This window comes from Chiloscyllium plagiosum, chromosome 12 (assembly GCF_004010195.1).
Source record: "Chiloscyllium plagiosum isolate BGI_BamShark_2017 chromosome 12, ASM401019v2, whole genome shotgun sequence".
Taxonomy (NCBI): domain Eukaryota; kingdom Metazoa; phylum Chordata; class Chondrichthyes; order Orectolobiformes; family Hemiscylliidae; genus Chiloscyllium; species Chiloscyllium plagiosum.
The window spans coordinates 8,531,969-8,541,811 of record NC_057721.1 but is presented as its reverse complement, the minus strand read 5'-3'; the positions used below and the strand labels follow the sequence as shown (position 1 = coordinate 8,541,811).

General features: G+C 40.1%; 1 protein-coding gene across 1 annotated transcript in view; it reads right to left on the bottom strand.

The window, feature by feature from the left end:
- Positions 1-9,843, bottom strand: part of kpna3 (karyopherin alpha 3 (importin alpha 4)) — a 91,082-nt gene that overhangs the window by 35,460 nt on the left and 45,779 nt on the right. The window contains exons 5-7 of the mRNA XM_043700423.1: positions 7,540-7,592; positions 5,325-5,420; positions 807-892 (exon numbers count right to left, since the gene is read on the bottom strand). Of these exons, the coding sequence (XP_043556358.1) occupies positions 807-892; positions 5,325-5,420; positions 7,540-7,592 (235 nt within the window). The remainder of the gene's footprint in view (positions 1-806; positions 893-5,324; positions 5,421-7,539; positions 7,593-9,843) is intronic.

Genomic DNA, 9,843 nt, shown 5'->3' with positions numbered 1-9,843 from the left:
GGGGTAGGCCATTTAGGACAGAGATGAGGAGAAACGTTTTCACCCAGAGAGTGGTGGCTGTGTGGAATGCTCTGCCCCAGAGGGCAGTGAAGGCTCAGTCTCTGGATTCATTTAAGAAAGAGTTGGATAGAGCTCTCAAGGATTGTGGAATCAAGGGTTATGGAGATAAGGCAGGAACAGGATACTGATTAAGGATGATCAGCCATGATCATATTGAATGGGGGTGCAGGCTCGAAGGGCAGAATGGCCTACTCCTGCACCGATTGTCTATTGCACATGATGGGAGTTGGAATTTAGAGGCTCACATTACAGCTGCTGAAACATCCAAAAACAATTTTCTAAGTTTTTATTTCGAAATTGCCTTTTTTACAAAATGAACCAAAATGTTGAAATATTTGGTATGGAAGGCTGCACAACAACAGAATTGAAATTTATATTCATACTAAAACATATTTTCAGATTTCTTATTAATTGAAAACCTAATTACATCTAAGACACTTGTACTGAATTTATACCCGAGGACAGATCTCTTTACCATCATTGTGCATTCACACATTTTAAAGCTGTCAAGGTAATACTGTATTGACAGTAATTTTTGAAATGATTTTATAGCAAACATCCTGTTCCTGGTACTGTTGAACACTGTCAGTGCATAGAAAAACAGATTTTACTTTAATACTGACATCATTCTGCTTGCATATTATAGGTAAACTTGCTTGAAATTACAAGTGCAGCAATGTACATGACCAGCACAAACGACTTAAACATACTATTGGATTAATATCGCCACTGGTTTTGTCACTTACTTGCTTCAACCACTGCTTGAGTTTGCGCAGAAGTCCCAGATGCTATATTAGTCAGCGCCCAAGCAGCTTCAAACTGAAGAGATGGACTGTAACATTAATAACCACACATCATTCCAGTGCAACACTTCAAACTTCAAAGAACATGATTTGATGGGTTTTAACTATATTTTCACTACATCAAAATTTCATGACTACACTAAATATTAAAACTTACACCAGATTATTACTTAATGCCAGATATGCTGAAGTTTTATTTTGTCTCCTTCATATTGCTGCAAGTGTCACCACATGACTGGTTTCTGGTTGAAACTATTTACTTTCAAATGATATGTACACAAATTCTGGCTCTTTCAAAATGTTATCCACTACTTTGTCAGTTCGCTTTTCAAATTCTACTGATGGCCTTATTTGATTGATGGAAAGTCAAAGAACTGAGTAGGAGGCACTTCAGCCTTTCGAACCTGCTCAGCCATTTAAATATGATCATGACCAATCTCATCCCAGCTTTCCTGCTAGCTCCCATAACCCTTTATTAAGTAAAAATCTATTCAGTAGCCTGGTGTGCACTGATCTGGGATGGTGAATTTCACAGATCCGTGACACTTTGAAAAAAGCAATTCCTCATGACTTTGGTTGTAAAACTGCCAGCCTTAGCCTAAAACTATGATCTCCATTTCTAGATTGTCCCACATGAGGAAACACTGATAATCATCTACTTTTCCCACTCCCTTTAGCAGTTTACGTACCTCAATTAGATCTGTTCTCATCCATTTTAACCTGAGCAAGTATGGGCTTAGACTGCTCAACTGTTCCTCATACGACAAGCCGCTGAACTCTGGAATTAATCTAGTGAGCCTTCTCTGAACTGCTTCCAATGCAATTACTTCCTTCCTCAAATGAAGGGACCAAAAACCATATGCAGTGCTCCAGGTGCAGTTTCGTCAATGCTGTGTACAATTGCAAGATTGTAGATTTCTGCAACTCATGCACGAGGACACCTAGATCATTCTACATGAAAAGATTTTGAAGTTTGTCTCTCTTTAGATATTAAGCTGCCTTTCGATTCTTCTGACAAAATGGATAAACTCACATTTATCTATGTTAAACTTCACCTGTCAAATTTTGGTCCATTCACCGAAACTGTCTACTGTCAACTACAAATTTATTTTTTCCATTACAAGTTACTTTCCCAGTTGCTTTAGTGTCATCTGCAATTTTGGCTATGTACATTTTGTCCCTCCAGCCCAAGTAATTAATAAAGGTTGTAAATATTTGGGGGCATGAGGACTGAACTTTTGGTACCCAATTAGCTATAACTTGTCAACCAGAAAAAGATCCAACTGTCTGCTTTCTGATAGTTCGCTCATCCTCAATCCAAGTTAATATATTACCCTGAACCAATGTGCTCTTACCTGTTGTATTAATCTTTTATGCAGTACCTTCTCAAATGCCTTCTAGAAGTTCAAAACCCAGCAAAAGTACTCCAAATTTGGACTCCAACATCATCTCTCTACTTGTCTTCAGTGAAAATGACCATAGTCCCAGCAGACCACAGGCTGCCCTTTCATCAGAGAAGTATGACTTGTGCTGAGTTTATCCAAAGGGTCACTGTGCCTCAGGTGAAAGTAACGTTGAGAAGGCAGGGCTGTGTGGTTTATCTGATAATCCTCAACTCCACTTTCCTGCCTTTGCCCTGTAACTCTTGATTCCCTCACAGATTAAAAATCTGTATCTCAACCTTGAACATACTGAACAACTGAGCATCAACAGCTCTCTCCAGTACAGAATTCCACAGATACAGTACCCTCCAATAGAAGATATCACACATCACTGTTGTAAATGAGCAACTCCTTACTGAGATTCTTCCCTCTGGTCTTAGATGTTCCAAGGGGAAATAACCCCTCTGCACCTATATTGTCAAGCTGCCAAGAATCTAATGTGTTTCAATAAAGTTACCTCTCATCCTTCTCAATTCCAATGTGCCTTCTCAACCTTTCCACAAAAAAAAAACCCCTCCATCCCCAGAATCAACCCAGCCTTCTCTGGACATTTCAAATGGCAATGCTTTCTTAGACAAGAGGATCAAAACTGGCCATAGTATTCCAGGTGTGGTCTGACTAGTGCCTTGTGCAAATAAGGAGTGCAGTGGGGAGGGAGTGGAGTTTCACAGAAACGTAAAATTTTTAACAGGGATAGGCAGGATAAACATAGAAGTACATTCCCGATGAATGGGGAGTACAGAACCAAGGGTCACAATTTAAAGAGATTATGTAGGCCTGTTGGGATTGAGATGAGGAGAAACTTCTTCACTCAGACTGTGGTGAGCTTATGGAATTCTCTGCCACAGAAAATGGTTGAGCCCTAAACACGGAATGCTTTCAAGAAGAAATTTGACATAGTTCTTAGGTGTAACAGTAGCAAACGTTATGGGGAGAGAACAAGAACTGTTTGGATGATCAGCCATGATCATCTTAAACGGCACAACAGACTGAAAGGCCAACTCCTGTTCCTATTTTCTATGTTTCCATGTTTGAATAGCTTTAGCAAGACCTCCCTGTTTTTATACTCCATTCCCTTTGAAATAAATGACATTTCATTTGCCTTCCCAATTACCTGCTGGACTTGGATGCTAGCTTTCTGTGACTCGCGTAAAGGATTCCCAAATATCCCACAGCATACAAATGAAAGGGATTTAAGGTACTCACAATGTGCACAAAATTACTCTGAATTTGAACAGTAAACTTGGTCACCGCTCACTGAGCGCACAATGCATGGGCAACCACTTGATCTCAAAACTCAAAGTACTTCTCCCTCCGTTTAACCAAAAAAAACACCGCATAGGATTTTGCTCTCATTAAGTAGTTTCTCAGAACAAAGGATGACTTTTTCTCTTTCTTACTGACACCATGACTTGCTCCCATGCTTATTTGATGGGTACTGAGATGGTTGATGAACACAGTGCGCAATCTGCAGCATGCTGCTTGAATTGTTCAACAGATTAGTTTCTTGGAAGTTTGTGCACTCTCCACACCTCTTCACGCTGCTGACAAGACTCTATATCTGTGGTGCCTTCCTGAATGCACTGTGTTTATTTTAGGCATCACAAAGCAGAGGTCAGTAGGATATTTGACCTCTTTGAGGATCCTTTGAGGACATTCTGAAAGTCCTTTCACAGTCCACCTGGAAGTCATGGACTGTGGCAAAGCCTTCCATCCAAGGTCAAAATCATTTTTTCTTCTCCCTTGAGGTCAATTATGTCACAAACTGACAGCCAGGTCATTGTTAATTCCTTCTCCGAAACTCATGAGAGAACAGTTCTCTTGGTAAACCCCTGGAAAACTATGGCCTTTCAAATCAGCTTCAAGAGCACAACATTATCTCTCACTGATTAAGATCTGTAGCTAGATCCTGAAAAATGTGGATCATTTTTCATCTTTTGGGAACCTCTTTGTGATGACAACAGACATAGGATGATTAAAGTCATCACTGTCCCCAACATGTCTGCTCAGCCTTCAGCTTAGGATAGAGAATTTGAGGACCAGAATCTCAAACTTTTAAACCAATTAAGGCCACAGAGAAGCCCAGAAACAGATCAATTTTCTCAAACGAATGTGAATGAGTTGCTACGGCACACCCTTTCACAGAATCCCTCTAGTACAGAAAGAGGCCTTTCGGCTCACTGAATCTGCACTGACCCTCCATACAGTATTCCAGCCTATGCCCGTAACCTGATGTTAACCACTGCCAATCCATCTAACCTGCACATCTTTGGACCGTGGGAGAAAAACAGAACACCCAATGGAAACCCACACAGATGCGGGGAGTACACGCAAACTCCAGTCACCAAAAGCTGGAATTGAATCCAGGTCCCTGGCGCTGTGAGGGAGCCACCATGCCACCCACAGGATTTCATTAAAAGACACACATCTGTTGAACTGCAATAATGGTTTACCACATATTATAACAATTTGGGGATAGTTTTGCAATGGGTTCCCATAAATAAATTAATATCCTATAGTTGAGTGAGGATCTTCAGAGACGGTTTAAGGACACCACACACTGCATCCCTTCACTTTCTTTCAAACAATTTAACAGTGACTATAGTATATAAATTACTCATCCTGGCAATTTGCTTGAGCAATGAATGATCTTTATCCAAGAAAGAAAATGGATAAAATGTGAAGAGGTAGAAACAAAATGCAAAATGCAAAAGCAAATAATTGTGTTCTGCAATTCATCAAAATAAATACTCCAAAAACATATTCAAGAGTCAAATCAAAACTTATATCAGAATGAAGACAAATTTTATTAATGAGCAGCAACAATACGGAAAGCAAAGCTTAATTCCTACAAGAACAGAAATTAGTCTAATGGGAGCATGTTTAGAACCTTATTCTTAAAAGGTAAAGCATAAAGGCCAACAGACAATACAGCAATTTAACGAAACACCGAGACTTTTGCAATTCATGTCCATTCATGAAAACTAAACACTGAAGATGATTACATCATGTCACTCACTTGTCATCCCTCTCCAGACATCGTACCAGCACGGGCAAGATTCCAGAGTTTATTAATTCATCAATTGGAGGATTTCTATCACTTGACAGCAACTTCCTGCAAGATTTTGAGGAAGAAAAGAGTCAAATCATTTCATACCCTTAACAACATGTGCAACAAATAAAAGTTTGGTCATTGTGAATGACATCAACATTGGCAACACAATGCATTTATTGAGAAAACCATCATTGTATCTGTTCGCAGCTAGAGAAATAAATTTGCAAATTTTAAATAAACTTATCCACACACTACATTCGTAAAAGCAATTCTATAATTTATATGGCAGCATCAACAATTTATTCTGTTTAATCCAAACTGGATTTTCAATGCAGTAATGCCCAGAGTTTCAAAGATGAAAAATATTTTACATAATTGGAAATGAAAAGCCTACTCCACACTTAACAATCCTAACTCATTATTTATTTTAAACAGTTGATAGGTTACTTAATGATCAATGACGAGTTATTTTATTTAAAACCCTATTCATCAGTTATTGTAGCCCCCCTTTCTCGGGTGAGTAATAACGTTGAAATTACTGTTTAACACCATTCATAAAACAATGAGTTGCAGGTTTTCAAAGTGACTGCATCAATCCCAGCAGAGAAGTTGGGGTCAGCAAGTATTCTAGACTTTACAATATGATGATACAATGATGTACAATCAATTATTCAGCTCGATGGATTGGTTATTTTATCTCTTTTTTTCCTACTGTTATGCAGTATAATAGACAACACCATATTGTGATTTTCATAATTACAATTAAAAATGAGAAAACAAGTCTACAATTTAAGATTAATTTATAGAAAAATGCCTTTGACTAGAAATAGTTTCCAGCAGAATAATTAGTAAAAACATTACCACCAAAATTATTGATCTCTGGCTACAAAACAAAACTTGACAATTTAGATAACATATTATCAAATTATTAGTTAAGATGTGCCTACAACTAAATGCAGACACTTTGAGAAACCTGCTCCACTAAACCATCCATCAGTCATAGTGCAATTACAAAATACCATAAATAATTTAATACTTGGATTTTCTATTCTAGATTTGTTTCTTTGTTAAACGTTAGCAGGAGAATATGACAACAAATTAGGACATGTCAGAGTACATGGAATTTCTAATAAAGAAAAATTGAACATTACGAAGAATGAAGCCATCAACTTAAACTCTCAAAACAGATGCCTGACCACTGTCATCTACAAGAACACACCCAGGTCATTTTCTCAGGTTTACCACACTGCTTGCAACCTCAGCCTCGAATTTTATGTTGCTGAGCTCGAGTCCATATCCTACCAACCCAAAACACTGACACTTTTACCACCTTATCACCAATCTTTGCCCATCAGTGGAAAAACACATCCCGATCTTTGTTAAAACCAGATTCAGCTCCGTTGGCTGGTCTCCATTCCTGCACTTGCCACAACTTGCTACACCCAATCCTGCTTGCACATCACCCACATGCTCACTCGTCAACTCTGGGTCCTGGCCATTCAACACCTTTTTGATATTATTATATCGTTGGCTGGTCTCCATTCCTGCACTTGCCACAACTTGCTAATCCAAGGTTCTGCTGCTCACACCCAATCCTGCTTGCACATCACCCACATGCTCACTCGTCAACTCTGGGTCCTGGCCATTCAACACCTTTTTGATATTATTATATCTGTGCTTAAATCTCTTTATGGCCTCCTCTCTCCCTTCTCTAACCTTTTCAAACTCTAACATACTTCAAGCACTGTACATTCCTCTAAATCTGATCTTGTCTATATCACCCACTCTCTTTACCACACCCAAAACAGACATTTTCAGCTGTCCAGGTCTTATAGAATAATAGTCAGAGATATACGGAAACAGACCCTTCGGTCCAACCCGTTCATGCCAGCCAGTTATCCCAACTCAATCTAGTCCCACCTGCCAGCACCCAGCCCATATCCCTCCAAACCCTTCCTATTCATATACCCATCTCGAACTCTCCCTCTCTGTTCAACCTAAATCTCTCCTCTCCCAAGAATGTTTTTCAAGTAACAACACTGTGATAAAGATATCATTACAAAATTACAAACTAAGAACCCAACGTAAAACAGTATTGAACCAACGCAAGTACCATTTCAGTATAATCATTTAGTCTTAGTATTCAGTAATTAATAACAAAGCCATCCAATCGCCTCACCTTGCAGCCTGAACAGCACTGAGTTGAATGACTGGATTTTCATTAGTTGCATTCTGCAATTATAAAGCATTGAGAAAAATAAAGCAAACTGGTTTATCTTGCCCAATATTCAAAAATCAACACTCTATAAATTCTGGTTGTCTCTGCATTTTAATAGCTAGTCTTAATACACTATGAACTCTAAGGAGTCAGAAAGTCATGAGTTTAAGCCCCACTGTGATGTTAAACCAAGGCCCTTTCTATCTCTTGCACAGACACAGAAAATCCCATGGTCCTGTTTATGCACACAGAACTAGTAACCTGATCAATAGTTGTGCCTCAACCAACAACACTAAAAAATCCCAGCAATTTATGCAATCTCCCATAAACACACTGGGACAATGACCAGATAATCTACTAAATGACGTGATCATTAACACACTGTCACTTGTGAAATTTTGCTGTGTGCCAATAGGCTGCTGCATACTTTAAAAGTGCTTCATTGACTGTAAAGTGCTTTGGGATTTTAAATCATAAGGAGAAACAGATTGGGAAACAGATTTTGGAAAGGTGCAGAAGCCACAGGGTAGTAGTCATGGGCGATTTCAACTTCCCAAATATTGATTGGAAGCTCTTTAGATCAAGTAGATTGGACGGGGTGGTGTTGTGCAGTGTATCCAGGAAACTTTTCTAACTCAGTATGTAGATTGTCCGACCAGAGGGGAGGCCATATTGGATTTGGTACTTGGTAACGAACCGGGACAAGTGATGGGCTTGTTAGTGGGTGAGCATTTTGGTGATGGTGACCACAATTCTGTGACTTTCACCTTGGTTATGGAGAGAGATAGATGTGTGCAATAGGGCAGGTTTTACAATTGGGGGAAGGGTAAATACGATGCTGTAAGACAGGATCTGAGGAGCATAAATTGGGAGCACAGGCTATCAGGGAAGGATGTCGTTGAAATGTGGAACTTTTTCAAGGAACAGATACGACTTGTCCTTAATATTTACGTACCTGTCAGGCAGGAAAGAGATGGTCGTGTGAGGGAACCTTGGTTGACGAGGGAGGTTGAATATCTAGTAAAGAGCAGTCTTTCCTCATACGATTTTCCTTCCATACCAGGCAACATCCTGGTATGGAAGGAAAGTCTTGTCAGCAGAAAGAAGGAGGCTTCCATAAGGTTGAGGAAACAAGGTTCAGACAGAGCGTTGGAGGGATACAGGATAGCCAGGAGGGAGCTAAGGGATTAGGAGAGCTAAGAGAGGGCATGAAAAATCTTTGGCGGGTAAGAAATAGGGATAACCCCGGGAATTACAGGCCAGATAGTCTTACTTCGGTGGTAGGCAAAGTAATGGAAAGGGTACGGAGGGATAGGATTTATGAGTATCTGGAAAGACACTGCTTGATTAGGGACAGCCAGCACGGATTTGTGAGGGGTAGGTCTTGCCTTACAAGTCTTATTGAATTCTTTGAGGTGGTGACCAAGCATGTGGATGAGGGTAGAGCAGTGGATGTAGTGTACATGGATTTTAGTAAGGCATTTGATAAGGTTCCCCATGGTAGGCTTATGCGGAAAGTCAGGAGGCATGGGATAATGTGAAGTTTGGCCAGTTGGATAGAGAACTGGCTAACTGGTCGAAGTCAGAGAGTGGTGGTAGATGGTAAATATTCAGCCTGGAGCCCAGTTACAAGTGGAGTTCCACATGGATCAGTTCTGGGTCCTCTGCTGTTTGTAATTTTTATTAATGACTTGGAAGGGTGGGTCAGTAAATTTGCAGACGATACGAAGATTGGTGGAGTTGTGGATAGTGAGGAGGGCTGTTGTCGGCTGCAAAGGGACTTAGATACGATGCAAAGCTGGGCTGAGGAGTGGCAGATGGAATTCAACCCTGTCAAGTGTGTGGTTGTCCATTTTGGAAGGACAAATAAGAATGCGGAATACAGGGTTAACGGTAGGATTCTTAGTAAGGTGGAGGAGCAGAGGGATCTTGGGGTCTATGTTCATAGATCTTTGAAAGTTGCCACTCAGGTGGATAGAGCTTGTAAGAAGGCCTATGGTGTATTAGCGTTCATTAGCAGAGGGATTGAATTCAAGAATCGTGAGGTGATGTTGCAGCTGTATAGCACCTTGGTAAGGCCACATTTAGAGTACTGTGTGCAGTTCTGGTCGCCTTTAGGAAAGACGTGGAAGCTTTAGAGAGGGTGCAGAGGAGATTTACCAGGATGTTGCCTGGAATGGAGAATAGGTCGTAGGAGGATAGGTTGACCGTGCTAGGCCTTTTCTCATTGGAACGGAGAAGGATGAGGGGTGACTTGATAGAAGT